This window comes from Petaurus breviceps, unplaced genomic scaffold, assembly GCF_028583685.1.
Source record: "Petaurus breviceps papuanus isolate PSGF00001 unplaced genomic scaffold, PetGlider_PUasm1.0 172, whole genome shotgun sequence".
NCBI lineage: Eukaryota > Metazoa > Chordata > Mammalia > Diprotodontia > Petauridae > Petaurus > Petaurus breviceps.
The window spans coordinates 2,009,942-2,025,138 of record NW_027185755.1 but is presented as its reverse complement, the minus strand read 5'-3'; the positions used below and the strand labels follow the sequence as shown (position 1 = coordinate 2,025,138).

Genomic DNA, 15,197 nt, shown 5'->3' with positions numbered 1-15,197 from the left:
ATGTCTTTCACTAGTATGTATAGAAATTTCTCATTCAGAGGACGATCAGGTATGATTTTGAGGCAGGTTTTGTCTGGAGGTTGGGGGACATTGTGTTTGTGGTAGGTGCCATAGTTTGGGCTGCGTGATACCTCCATCTGAAATGGGGTCACAGGGCAAAATGGGGATCTGGGAGTGGGTACTAGGGAGGCGTGTTCGGAGTAGAAGTTGGGCATGACAAAGGGTTACATGAGAGTTTGGGGCATTGTTGTATCCCAGTTCAGCCTTCACATCTGCTTTGGCTGTCAGAGTAGCAATATGCATGAGTAGAAACTATTTTTTTCTTTTCTGGAAGGAGTAACCGAAGGTCCAGAAGATGATGATTATGAGAACATGGCCCCACCCAAAGAAGACCTTCCTCCCAAGCCAGGGGCCAGGAAGTTTCCAGGCCCAGGTGGAAGATTGGGATGGCTGAGGGGTGAGGAATGCAGGAGTACTGCATGAAAGAAAGACCTCTCCCCACCCCTACCCCCTCCTCAAATGTCAGTAAATCAGATAATTTAGTCTTGGCAGGGACCTTAGAAATCAACAAGTCTGACTCCTTCATTTTACAAACAGGAAAACATGTCCAGAGAGGGGAAGAAACTTGCCCCAAGGTCAAAGTTAGGAGCTATTAGAGTTGGGATCTGATTCCAAGTCCAGATCACTTTCTCTGCCATTATGTGGCCAGCTGTGGGCTAACCAGAGGGTGGGAGAAGAAATCGCTGTGGACTGGGGCTCCATGTATCCCCAGGGACCCCTCCCTGGCCTTAGCTCCCCTGCTCCCCACTTCTTCCCAAACTTCATACCACTGGGCATATCCCCTGGAGATCTGGTTCTAGATACTTTGTCTTGGGGCCGCAGAAACCTTGCGGAGAGAGCTTAGGGCCTCTCAGAGCCCCGGCCTAGGGCAGTAGTGTCAAACTCAGATACAAAAGGGGGCAGTAATCTGTACATAAGGATTCCTGTGGGCCACATATTGACTTAGTTTTAAAATGTAATGTTACTTGTGTCTTATTAACTTTTTATTTACTTTGCTAAGTATTTCCCATTTTAGTCTGGTTGAGCCACATATGACCTCCTCGCCCTCTTTACCTCCCACCCCATGTTTGATACTGCTGGTTTAGGAAATAGAAAATTCCACCCTGGGGGAGCCTAGGGAATGGAGAAGAAAGAAAATAATGGGCACATAGACCAAACCAGATTGGTTCACAGAATTAGACTTGAAAGAGACCCTAGGGGCCAACAAATCCAACCCCTCATTTACAGATGAGGAAACAGAGAGAGGTTAAATGACTTGTCTAGGATCACAAAGCTAGTAAGTGTCTGAGGCAGAGTTTCAATTCAAGTCTTCTTGACTTCAAGCCTAGGGCTTTAGCTACTGACCCACCTGGATGCCTCTTAAATGATAAACCAACAGCTTTTCTACTCTCTCCCCTAGGTTCAATAGCTCCCCCAAGACCTCCCCGAGCAGGTGAGCTGATTTGGGAAGTTTTTTTGGGGGGGTGGGGTTCATCAGCTTTTGGATCCAGAGGCTAAGTGACAGAAGGTAAGCAGGAGGAGGTTGGCCCTGGTTTCTTGGTTCCCAAAGAGAGAACTAGAAACCAGGCTATAGGATCACTTCATATAACCAGAGAATCAAAAAATGTCAGAGTTAGAAGGTACCCCTGAGGAAATTCAAGTCAACCTACACTGCAAAAAGAATTACCATCAAAATGCACTGGATAAAAATTGTCACTTAGTCTCTTAAAGACCTCCAATGGAGGATTTTTATCTTGAAGAAGAGAAAATTTACTGGAGACACGAACATTGTGTTCAAGAATTTGAAGGCTCTGATGTGGAAGAGGGAACAGGATTCTGCTTAGCCTCCGAGGGCAAAACCAGGAGCAATGGGTAGAGGTTGCAGAGAAGATCTCGGTTTCATATAAAAAAGTACTTCTTGCCAATGAGAGCTATTAAAAAATGGGACAGGCAGCTTTAGGGCGTGGGAAGTTTCCCATCACTGCAGGTGTTCAAGGGGAGGTCGGATGGCTTCTTGTAAAGGATATTGTTTATGTGTGGACTGGACTAGATGTGGTCGGAGTGCCCTTTCAGCTGAGAGATTTTATTATTCTCTGTCTCTCTTGCCCAGGGAAGAAAACAGTGAAACCAGCACTTCCCAGCAAGTCCCCACAAGCAGCAGGTGAGATCCTGACACTCTTTCCCCATCGCCTCTCCTGCGGAAGGTTTTGTCCCAAGTAACTCTTCTCTCTTCTTTCTAGGTTTGGGCCCTTCCATTGTGCCCTGTCCCCCACTTCCTCAGATGGGTAAGTAGCTGGCAGGCTCTGTGTGGGAATAAGCATCAGAAACATACTTGAGGCCTTTACTTGCCCTCCTTCCCACAACCCCTAGGCTCTTCCCTGACCTCACTCTAGAGTCCTCTCTTCCCTGTGTTCTGCCCATTCTGATCAAGAAGCAGCATATTATAGTCATTATAGCCCTGGCTTTGGAATCAGAAAAACCTGGATTCAGATCCTTCCTCAAATACTAGCTGTGTGACCATGGGCAAATCATTTAACCTCTCTGGGCCTCAGTTTTCTCATCTATAAAATGAGGAGATTGGACTTTCTAGTTGGAAATCTGTGATTAAAGATAGGGAGAGAGCAGGAGGGTTTTAGGGTGGCTTTGCTTACTTGGGTGACATGGTTACCTTGGTGAACTTTTTCTCTTCCACAGGCTTGCATCTGAACTCCGCTGCCTGTCAACCACCCCAGATGGGTGAGTCCTGATTCGCTGGTGGGTTCTCTACTCTATTCCAGTCAGAAGGCCTGGCAGCTTGGAGCCCCTGAGACTCCCCAACAGTTATGAGACTCAAGGGGTTCTGGAGACCAACTGCAGTGTTCTTAGTCATGAACTATTATCTGGAATACAGTGTGGGGTCTTAGTAAATATTTATTGAATGAAGGAATGACCAAATTCATTAGGCAAAGCTGACTTAGCTAATAACAAGGCAAGATGTAGAACCAAGGAAGGGAGAGTCCTTGTTAATGCCCTTTTCTACCAAATTGTTGTTCCCCAGAAAGAGATAAACTAGGGTTCCCTTCTGCTTGGGAAGGATATACTATAATTGAAGCATCCTGAGTCACCAGTTCAGGACCTCCTTCTGCCAAACTCTCATTTCTTTCCATATTAAAAAAAAATTATGCCTTAAAAAATGATACTCATTTCTTCTCACCAATTGCCACTGGATTTTCTTTTATAGCAAAGAAAAATAGTTGTCTGACAAACCCACAAAGCAACTACCTCTGGCAGTGTAGCCTAAATCTTGTAACTGTAGGTGCACTTCCCTCCCGAGAGGAAGGATGTATGTTGCGTCATCTGTTTTCTAGAACCAAAATAGTTCATTGCATTTAATCGGAGTCCAGCTGTCTTGAGGTGATACTTTCATTGTGTGTGCCATTCTCTTGTTTCTGCCAAGTGTCTGGGTTCTGATATCTTATCTATATCACAACTAAGGGAGGCCCTTTTAAACTGTCTGGGCCACAGTTTTCTCATGTGTAAATAAGAGTTCTTAACATTTTTTGGATGTGTCATGGGCCCCTTTGGTGCCTAGTGAAACCTAGGGACCCCTTCTCACATAATGCATTTTTTTTTAATTGAAGGAAGTGGCAAATTTCAGCTAAAGGTTAGTGAAAATTAGGATGTAATTTTTCTTATCCAAGTGCACAGATCCACTGAAATCTATCCACAGGGCTGTTAGGGGACCGTGGTTACATGGTCTCTAATGCCTCTTCCGTCTCTGAAATAAATATGATCCTATGATCATCCTAGGCCTGAGGAATAATTCTCCTCTTGACCCCAAGCTTTGGTATCTTTTACTTTTCACAGCTGCTCCCAATCTGCAGCCCATCCAGGGATATCAGCCCAGCCAGCTACCCCAATCCAGCCAGATGCCCCAACCCAGCCATACGGTCCAGCCCAGTCAGGGGCTGCAGGTACTTCAGGTACCTCAGCTCAGCCAAGGGTTCCAGCTTACACAGGTGCCTGAATCCAGCCAGAAAAGAAAGATCCCCCAGCTAACTCGGAAGGAAAAAATGGCAGTGTGCCTTTGTATGCTGGTGGGGATAGCATTGCTCCTGGGGGTGACAAGCCTTGCTGTGACCTTGATGAAGTGTGAGTATGATTTGTAATATGAACATGGGGAGCTGACCGAATGTAATCTAAGGGAGCTGGTCTCATTTCTGGAGAACCACAGAATGATATAAGAGTCAAGGAAGGTAGAGAATATTAATAATAGCAACAACTCATATTTTTATAATGGTTTGTGGCTTACAAAATGTTTTCCCCACCAATAGCTTTGTGCAAATGCCATCATCCCAATTTTATAGCTATGGAAACTGAAGCTCAGAAACAAAATATGTTTTAAGGGAAAGAGGATTAGATATAGTCATAAGGGGTGGCCAGGTGGTGCATTGAGTAAGAGCACCAGCCCTGGCATCGGGAGACCCGGGATCGGTTCCGGCCTCAGATACTTGCCACCCACACAAAATAAGTGGCCATGTAACCTTGAGCAAGTTACTTAACCCCAATTGCTTAAAAAAAAAGATATGGTCATAAGATCTAGGATTGAATCTTGGATCTTCTACTTACTACCTGTGTGACTTTGGTTAAATCACTTAATCCTCCTAAGCCTCAGTTTCCCCAGGTGCAAAATGAAGGAATTGTATATGATGATCTCTAGGGTCTCTTCTGGCTCCAAATCACAGGATCCTATGATATTTTCATCATAGGATTACAGACCCTGTCCTGTTCAACATTTTTATAAGTGATTTGGATGAAGGCATGCCTGGCATGCTTACTGATTTGCAGGTGAAACAAAACTAGGAAGGGACAGCTAATTCACTGGATGCCAGAGTTGAGATGTAAAATTATCCTATAGGTTAGAACAATAGGCCAAACTGAATGAGATCCCTTTCATCATGGATAAATATAAAATTCCATACTTGGATTAAAGAAATTAGCCTCGCAAATATAGGATGGGGGAGTTACAGCTAGATAACAGTTTTGGTTTTTTTTTTTGGGAAAAAAGATCTGGGGGTTTTAGTAGATGGCAAATTTAATATGAATCTTTAAGTATGATTTGGTAGTAAAAAATGCCAATGCTACCCTATGCTGCTTTAAAAGAGGTGAGGGGTACAGAAAAAGAAGATAATAGTTCCACTATCCTCTGCCTAGTCCTATCTGGAATACTGTGTTTAGTTTGGGGCACCTTATTTTAGGAAAGACACTAATAAACTACAGTAGGGATTCTTAAATGTGTGTGTGTGTGTGTGTGTGTGTATGTATGTGACTCTTTTGGTGTCTGGTGAATGACACAGGTCTCCTTATTCCAAATCTTCTGATGAATGGGAATTCATATAGTTTTCCTCTCCAGACCAGATGACAGGAGAACTGAAGATAGCAACCTCTCAGCAGATAGAATGGATAATGAATGATGATGAGTCAAGCACACAATTGGTCAACAAGGATTTCTTAAGTATCTGCTATGTATTAGGCACTACGCTAAGCATGGGGTATACAAAGACATTAAGGAAACAACCCTTTCCCTCAAGAAGCTTACATTCTGTAGGCAGAGACATAAATACATGTAGAAATATACAAAGTAGATATCAGGTGATATATACAAATGTCTACAAAGTAGATACCAGGTGATTAATTTTGCAGGTGGTGTTGGTGAGAGGTAGCACTAGTAGTGGGGAGGGAACAAAATAAGCTTACTGAAGAAAGTGATGCTTGAACTAAGCTTTGAATGAAACTAGGGATTCTAAGAAGTGAATGTGAAGAGAGAGTTCATTACAGGCATGGGAGCAACCGATGCAAAGTTATGGAGATGGGAGATAATGTACCACGTTGGAGGAACACAAAGAAAGTAAGTTTGGCTAGATTATAGTGTGTGAAGGGATGTAATGTATAACAGGATTGGAAAATTAGGTTGGAGCTAGGTTGTGAAGGGCTTTAGATGCCAAGATGAAGAATCTATATTTGGCCCTAGATATAATAGAGAGCTGTTGGAATTTATTGGGCAGGAGAATGAGATGATCGAAGACATGTGCTCCCAGAATATCACTTTGGCAGCAATGTGGAAGATAGATTAGGAAGACTTGAGACAGGGAGACCAAAGAGTTGATTATTGCAATAGTCCAGGGAGAGATAATAAACTAGGATGGTGGCTGTGTGGCTGGAGAGAAGAGGACAGAAAGGGAAAGATGATGCAGAAGTGAAATCAAGGAAACTTGGCAACTGACTAGTTATAAACATGAAGGAATGGAAAGAGTTGAGGTAACCCTTAGGCTTTGAACATGAATGACTGGAAAGATGGAAGTGACCTCACCAGAAATAGGATATTTCCCTTCTTGTTGCCTCTAGCCTATAACTGTTTAACTTTGTCCTTCTCTTCTATCCCCTGGCTCTTGGTTGGATGGTTTGTCATTAAGTGGGAAGGAAGTTCAGTTGCGCCATTACTCACCTTGTTCTTAATATGTCTCCCTACCTCTAATCTCTCCTCTTCCAGGTCCTCTTGCACAGAGTAATCAGTCAATCTACAAGCATTTATTAAACACCTACTATGGGCCAAAGCTAAGCACTGGGGGTGCAAAGAAAATCAAGAGACAGTCTTTGCTCTGAAAGAACTGATAGTCTAATATGGGAGATAATACAAAAACAACTATGTACAAATGAGATATATACAGATAAATTAGAGGTAAACAACCAAGGGAAGGCATTAGTAATGACCCATTCTGGCCACATCCTTCTACTGCTCTCCTTGACCTGTGGAACAAAGGCCAGACTCCTTAGTGTGGTACTTAAGGCTCTCCACAATTTGTACTTCCCTTCCTGAATCTTAACTTCTCATTTTTCCCTATTAGAACATTCTATTCCAATCAGACTCATTTATTTATTGAATCCTTAAAAAGCTATGCTCATATTCGCATCTGTGTCTTTGCTGAACTCATTTTCCTTTTTTTTTCTTTTTGGAGGGCAATTGGGATTAAGTGACTTGTCACAAGGCTTGTTTTTGTGTTAAGTGTCTGAGGCCAGAGTTGAACTCAGGTCGTCCTGACTCCAGGGCTGGTGCTCTACTTACTGCACCACCTAGCCTCCCTTTCCCTTTTTTTCTACTCATGTGGATGTCTGTCTTTCAATGCTTAGTTAAAAACAAACAAAAGGGGCACCTATGTGGTACAGTGGATAGAATGGGGGTCCTGGAGTCAAGAGGCCCTGAGTTTAAAATCTGGCCTCCGATACTTACTAGCTGTGTGACCCTGGGCAAATCACTTAACGCCAATTGCCTAAAAAAGAAAAAAAAATCAAAGCTCAGTTAAAGTAAGTTTTCATTATCATCAAGTATTTTTCAAATACTTACTATATGTCGGACATTTGTATTAAGCACTGGGGATAAAAAGAAAGGAAAAAAAACAGTCTCTGCTCTCAAGGAGCTCACATCTTAATGAGATAGACAATATACAAATAACTATGTACATACAGGATAAATACAGTAGATGGAAGATGACTTCAGAGAAGAAAGGCATGAGGTGGTAGTGGTGGAGGGGAAGAGAAAGGAGCAATGAGAGGTTGCCAAGGGGGCCAGAGGAGATGGCAGATGGAGGTGAGGATGGAGAGCATCTCCTAGGCTGTCTTATACATGGTGTTTGGCACATGTCAGATGCTTAATAAATATGTATTCAATCTGTGGTTGAATTATTTTCTCCTCAATCTGATGGCAATTTCCTTGAGATCAGTGACTATTTTGTTTTCTTCCTTGGCCTTATCGAAAATGTAACCTAGAGCCTTGAGCATAAGAGATGTCCAAACATGTTAAGTAGAGAGTATGTGCAGAGCCCTGTGATGGCACTGGGTGGGACATCCAGGGGAAGGTGTCCTGCAGGCAGCTGAAGATAGGTATGGGATTCAGATAAGAGGAAAGGAGTGGTGGTGGTGATTTTTGAAGGCACCTCCATAGAGGTGATAGTTGAAACTGAAGGGGGTCAACATTCAGCAGCTGTTGTTTGTTCTCCATCACTGAAGGTGCTGATGCAGGTGAGGCAGGGCCAAGAGGAGATACAAGCCTAGTCTCTTGAAAGTTAAGGCTTAAATCCTGTATCCCCTCTCAACTAGTCTACTTCTTTTCATTAAATCAGAAAAGAATGAGGGATAAATGGCCACAACAGCAAAGGGAAGAAGGTGGGGAGCTGTAAAGTCTTATTCTTCGGTTCAGAAAATCAACTGGACAAGTTGAGAGTTGGAAAGATATGATTAGATTGCAATTTATCTGAAAAAGATTTAGGGGAAGGGCTTAGTGGATTTCAAGCTAGTTAAGACTTAGCAATCAGAAAAGTTGTGCCCTTGGGCTGCAATAGAGAGGCATGGTTCAGTGTTGTGTTGAGTTCTAGGGGTGCTACAGTTTAGGAAGGACATTGATAAGTGCTGAATGTCCAGAGGGCAGCCAGGATGGTTAGTGAAGAGCCAGAAGTCCTCTCCACATGAGAATCATTTGATGATGCTAGGGATGAATAGCTTGGAAAAGAGAAGATCTAGGTGAGACATGAATGAGAATAGTCTTCAAGCATTTGTATGTCTGTAATATAAAATATGAATTAGGCTCATTCTGTGGACCCCAGAGGATAGAAACAGGGGTAGTGAGTAAAAGTTGCTAAGAGAGAACTTTAGGCACAATGTCTAGAAAAGTTTGTAACAACTAGAAATCTCCAAAAGTAGAATGGGTTGCCTTGGATTGCTTTCCCTTTCTTTGGGGCAGGGGGTGTCTTCAAACAGAAGCCAGATGTCAGAAATGTTAGAGTGGGGATTCTTTTCATATATGGGTTAGACCCCAGGTGGGGAACCTGTGACCTCAAAACCACAAGTAGGCCTCTAGGTCCTTAAGTGCGGCCCTTTGACTGAATCCAAACTTCACAGAACAAATCCCTTTAATAAAAGGATTTTTTTCTATAAAACTTGGGCTCAGTCAAAAGGCCACACCTGAGGACCTAGAAGGCCATGTATGGCCTTGAGATCACAGGTTCCCCAGCCCTGGGTTAGACCAAATAATCACTGAGGTCTCTTCCAATTCCAACATTCTGTGCTTCTGGGATATATTATAATTCTCACCAGAGAAGCTGTGAGGGTCAAGTAAGATTATAGATATAAACTCTACAATGCTATAGAGTTGAGGGTGATTAGTGATTATTATTATGCAAAAGGATAAGAAGCCATGAAAGTGAGCAGAGTTGGGTTCGGAGGAGCTGGATGGAGATCGCTTGTCTTTTGTGAGAAGGGCAAAAAGGAAATGCAAAGTTCTTGGTATGAAACTCTGCTCACCAGGGTGTGTCCATATTTTCAGTGACTGGACCAAGAGATCTGACTGGACTAAGGAAATACATTGATCAAATCCAAGATGACACCAACCGAACCATAACTGAGCTTCGAGATTTAATTGGTGAGGAAAGACTGCTGAGATTGGGTGAAGGGAAAACGTGGGAGCATGACAGACATTGTGATATAGAGGAAAGAATGCTGGATTAGGGGTCAGAGGCTCTGGGTTGGGCTTCAGTCTGTTACTTAGTAGCTGGGTGGACCTTGGACAAGTCCTTTCTCCTCTCTGTGCCTGTTTCCTTATCCGTAAAATAAGGCAATTGGACAAGCTCATCTTTAAGGTCCCTCCTGGCTCTAAATCCTCTGGTGCTGTTACTGGTACTACCTTAGCTGGGCTTCAAGAATGGCCTACAAGTGGCATTGTTGAGGTTTGGGGGCTTCAGAGTGTTTGAGAGCCCAAAATACCAAAATGCTGGGTCCTGTCAAGTGAATTCTCAAGCCTTCTCTCAGCCAAAGTAAAACAAAACTTATTAAAGATTCTCTGTGGGGCAGCTAGGTGGCGTAGTAAGAGCACTGGCCCTGGAGTTGGGAGGACCCGGGATCAGTTCTGGCCTCAGATACTTAACACCCACACGAAATAACTGGCCGTGTAACCTTGGGCAAGTTATTTAACCCCAATTGCTTAAAAAAAAAAAAAGATTCTCTGTGTTGGGTAGATTCTTAAGGAGTCTCAATGCTCCTTAAATGCTCAATTTGTATCACTGATGTGAGTGGATCAAATTAAACCTTTGTCAGGATAGATAGAATCTGAGCACCTTCATGGAGGTTAGATGGATCTTATATGCAGAAGGACTGTAGGAGGGATCTAGGGGAGGTCTAGTAGTCTGGGGTGATGGGAGGAGGAGTCTAGGGAGATCTTGATGGGACTGAGGTTGGACTCCAAGAACCAAGAGAATGGGATTTTGATGGGATCAAGGATGGGAAACAGCTGGAAGCAACCTGAAGGTAAACTACCACACATGCCTGGGCTAGTTTAGGGGTAACAAATTTGATCATAGACAGTTTGACAGGATCAATGGTGGGAGGTAGCTGAGGGCTACCTGGAGATAACAGACAATGGAGGGCTAGGCTAGATTAAGGGTAACAGAGATTCAGTCATATTGATAATAGAAGACTTTTGGCCTATGGGGAATGTCAGATCAAGTGGGAAGAGTCAAGGGGGTTCCCAGAGCCTATACCTCATAGGCATCATCTCCTCCAGACCGCAACAGAAAGTCCTGTCCTAAGGACTGGCTTACTTTTGGAGGAAGCTGCTACTTTTTCTCTACAATGACCAAGAACTGGGATGCAGCCAATATATTTTGTGTGGAGAATTACTCTCATCTGGTCATCATCAGCAACACTGAAGAACAGGTGAGCCATTCCAGGGGCTGGAAGAGGTAGGAAGGAGGATGTATTTTAGGCAGGGACCAGGCCTTTGGTCCTCAAGGGGCTTATATGTAGATGTGGTAGAATGAACTCTGGATTGGGAGTCACAAGATGTGGATATGACTCTTTGCTCTAACCCTTACTATTTGGGTGACTCTGGGCAAGTTACTTAATCTGAGTCTTGGGTTACTCAACTGTGAAATGGGTCTAATCATCCTTACATAATGAATCCCCCAAGGTTATTGTGGGGAAAATGTTTGTCAACCCCAAAGCCTAGAAGAAATCAGCTATCCTTAACATAGGTCTTTGATCTCTCACTCCATTGGCCAACAGAATTCACAGTAAGGATGTTTCCTCAGTACCCAGCCTTCGGGTACTTTTCCTGAGTGAACTAAATGACACAGAGGACTGACTTTAACTCACAATTGACCTGCTGATTATGTGGCAAATGGAAGAGAATGCTGGATGGGAAGACCTCCTGTTCCTCCAGGGCACCCAGAGCTCTGCCCTTGGCTATTTTTAAAAATAGATTTTTATTGATATCTTTTGTTTTTACTTCATCCAGATTTCCCCTCCTATCTCTCTCTTCACCCAAAGAGCCATCCTTCATATCAAATAATTTCTTTTTTAAGAAGGAAGAAGAGGAAAAAAAAAACTTTGCAAAGCTCATCAACTATCATAGTTAAAAAGGTTCAAGAGACATAGTTTCTGGGTAATTTAATAATTTTATTAATAATACCAGAAGATTATTAATAAAAGCATGGTCATTTGGCATCTCTCTTTGACCAAAGACAATCATGGCAGCAGACTCAGGGTTTATACACCCTTCCAGTAAGGACTGATGACACCCCATCATCTTGTCACCCTTGGACAAAGAAAATATCTGTACCAGACCAGTCTTAGACTATTTAGACCAAAGGATCTGTCTCCACTCAAGTTTGAGTGGAACACCATGGACTTCCTCACCTTAGATTAAATTCCTCTAAAGGTTGGGTGGGGTCCACTCAGGAGAGTCTATACAATCTCATCAGTTAAGTCCTTCAAGAAAAGGGAACTTAGGGGCAGCTAGGTGGCACAGTGAATAGAGCACCGGCCCTGGAGTCAGGAGGACCTGAGTTCAAATCCAGCCTCAGACACTTAACACAAAAACTAGCTGTGTGACCTTGGGCAAGTCACTTAACCCCAATTTCCCTCCAAAAAAAAGTAAAAAAAAAAATGAGGAATGATAAAAGACCATTTGGGGTGGCTAGGTGACGCAGTTAGTAAAGTGCCGGCCCCGGAGTCAGGAGGACCCGAGTTTGGTTCCTGCCTCAGACACTTAGCACACACACACACACACACACACACACACACACACACACACACAAAACACTAGCTGTGTAACCTTGGGCAAGTTACTTAACCTCAATTGCCCTCCAAAAGGAAAAAAAAAAAAGGAAAGAAAAGGGAACTTAAAGTGAGGAATTTAGGAGAAGAGGAGAGCCTTTGAATCTCCTCAAGATATTGTGTCTAGTAACAATTATTTCTCACACAGCACATTGAAAAACCTGACATTGTATGCAATGTTCTATACTTGTGGATCTCCCCCCTCCTCTGCAATGAAGTAGGGCTTAGGGTCTTCTCAAATCTCTTTGTGGCCATTCTGATTTTTTTTTAATAGTTTCATTAACAAAATTAAAATTAATCATTTTTGTTTTCTGGTTGCCCTTCTCTCTATTTGCATTGTCTTAGTCCTTGTCTACCCTTGACTGTTAGAGATGCTTATGGCATTATCCCCAACTCCACAGAGGAGGCTAGATCTCAGGCATTGGTGGGGTGGGGAGGCTTGTATTTAGGATTACAATATAGATTTAGAGCAGGAAGAGACTTCAGAAGTTGAGGCCAATTCCATCATCTATTGATGTGGAAATTAAGGATTGAGAAATGAAATGATGCTTTCAATATCATATAGATAGTAAGTTGCAGAATCAGGATTTGCACCCAAGTCCTTCTCTGACTCCAACTCCGGTATTTTGCTTTGTACCTGTCTTGTCCTTGGTGGCTCTAACTCATGTTTTATGTCAGCCCCAGAACTTGTTAGGCAAGTGGGTTATCTTGTCAGATTGTCATGAAGAGATTACCCCATTGGAACTGGCTTAGATTAGAGACAAGAGTATAGCCAACATTTATTGAGCCCATGAAATTCTTCATAACACACTGTGTTATCTAATTGAGGGCAGCAAGGTGGCACAGGGGATAGAGCATTGGGTTTGGAATCAGGAACTCTTCCTGAGTTCAAATCTGGCCTCAGACACTTACCAGCTGTGTGACTCTGGGCAAGTCATTTAAGCCTGTTTGCCTCAGTTTCCTCATCTATCAAATGAGCTGGAGAAGGAAATAGCAAACCCCTCCAGTATCTTTACCAAGAAAACCCCAAATGGGTTCACAAAGATCTGGGACAGGACTGAAAAAAATGACTAAACAACAAAAAAGCTTATATGAGCCTCACAACCACCTATCATTACCTATTCCAATTTTACAAATAGGAAACTGAGGCTTAAAGAGGCTATGTGATTTGTCCAGTGTCACACAGTGAATGTCAGTGGTGCGATCCAAACCCAGATCTTGCCTGAGTCCACCTGTAAAGATAGCACAGTGGATAGAGCATTGGACCTGGAGTTAGGAAGATTTATGTTTAAATCCAGGCTCATACACTTGTTAACTGTGTGACCCTGGCAAGTCAGTTAACCTCTGTCTATCTCAATTTCCTTATCTGTAAAAAGGAGATGATAACTAATCTCCTAGACTCATGAGGATAAAATGAAGTAATATTGGTAAAACCCTTATCCCATGCCTGCAACATACTGATTAGGTACCAATAGGTACTAAGTAACTGTTAAAAAAAAAGAAAAGAAAGAACTTTGGGTTTGAAGTCAAATAATCCAGGATTTCAGTCTTAGTTCTTATACTCTGATATCACTTATTTCCTTGGATAGTTGTGAAGAACGTAGTCATAAGCCTTAAAGTGCTATAGGAACAGGAGTTATTATCTTTCAGGTGCTCTCTAGGGTTAATGAAAGGAACCAAAGGAAGAAACTCATTAGTGGTTGAAAGCCACCTGTAAAAACCTTTTATAGAAAACTTGTTTTGAATTCCCAGAACCTTGGCAAGAGTCTTCATCCTTTATTTAATGAAATGAGATGAATTACAAAGAAAAATTTTAACCAAAGTCTTTAAATAAAATTAAGGATTGGAAGAAATGGTTAGCAATTAATGATCAGTGAGACAGGTACCAAATTTTTATTTAGGCATTTGTTTTCTTTAGTGGTTTATTATAAAGGCTTCCTCTTTTAAAAAGCTTTAAGAGGTATAGGGATGTAGAATGGAAATAGCAAAGGATGCTGCTAAGAAGCTGTGTGACCTCAGGTGAATAACTTATGATTTCTGGATCCATTTTGTCTTCCTTTTAAATGGATTGGATTGACCTAGATCAGAAATCCTTAACCTTTTTGGTGTCATAGACCCCTTTTGTAGTCTGGTGAAGCCCCTAGGCCCCTTCTCTTAATAATGTTTTTAAATGTATAAAATAAAAATTCATAGTATTACAAAAGATATTATTGTGGTGTTTAAAAAGTTTGGGACATACTTTCTGGGGAATTAATCGTTTTATTAATAATGCTAGCATATTACCAATAAAATGAGTCTCAAATGTCAAAGAGACATTGTGGGTGGGCTTACAGTTTATATGCCCTGGGAAGAGCGGGTTTTCCTGAGGGTGGCAATCAAATCTGATTGCTTAACAATTAATGAGAGAGGAACCTATTCCAATGAGGAACTGGGGGTGGGTGGGAGTCCATCATTGACCTGGTCCAGCAATCTGATCACCTCCTTCATATCCATGTTCCAGCAACACACAGTTAATTCCTTGACCTATATCAAGTCCAGGATTATAGTCAACAGCCATTTCTAGCTTAAAAACCTAAATTAGGGGTGGCTAGGTGGCACAGTGAATAGAGGCCAGTGGGCCCTGGAGTCAGGAGGACCTGAGTTCAAATCTGACCTCAGACACTTAACACAAAAAACTAGCCATGTGACCTTGGGCAAGTCACTTAACCCCAATTGCCCTATCTTCCCCCCTCCAAAAAGCCAACCTCCCCTCAAAACCTAGACTGATTGGGATCATATATTTAGAAAAAGATACCTTAGAGGGCACATAGTCCAACCTCTGATTCTATATATTTTGCCCATGAAAAACTTGGGCCCAGGAAGAAGAAAGGACTTATCCAAGGACTGCTAGAGTTAGAGTTGACAAAGATTTGGGTTATTTGCTAAGTAGTAGAACTGGGATTCCAATTGAGGCCTTCTACACACACACACACACACACACACACACACACACACACACACACACACACACACACACA

The 15,197-nt window shown here is 42.4% G+C and overlaps 1 protein-coding gene across 1 annotated transcript in view; it reads left to right on the top strand.

Annotated features, from left to right (window-relative positions):
- The window catches only part of CLEC17A (C-type lectin domain containing 17A), a 17,253-nt gene continuing 2,056 nt past the window's right edge, over nt 1-15,197 (top strand). The window contains exons 1-8 of the mRNA XM_069083192.1: nt 1-49; nt 335-457; nt 1,460-1,492; nt 2,150-2,200; nt 2,280-2,324; nt 3,886-4,170; nt 9,395-9,490; nt 10,628-10,779. Coding sequence (XP_068939293.1) covers nt 1-49; nt 335-457; nt 1,460-1,492; nt 2,150-2,200; nt 2,280-2,324; nt 3,886-4,170; nt 9,395-9,490; nt 10,628-10,779 — 834 coding nt within the window. The remainder of the gene's footprint in view (nt 50-334; nt 458-1,459; nt 1,493-2,149; nt 2,201-2,279; nt 2,325-3,885; nt 4,171-9,394; nt 9,491-10,627; nt 10,780-15,197) is intronic.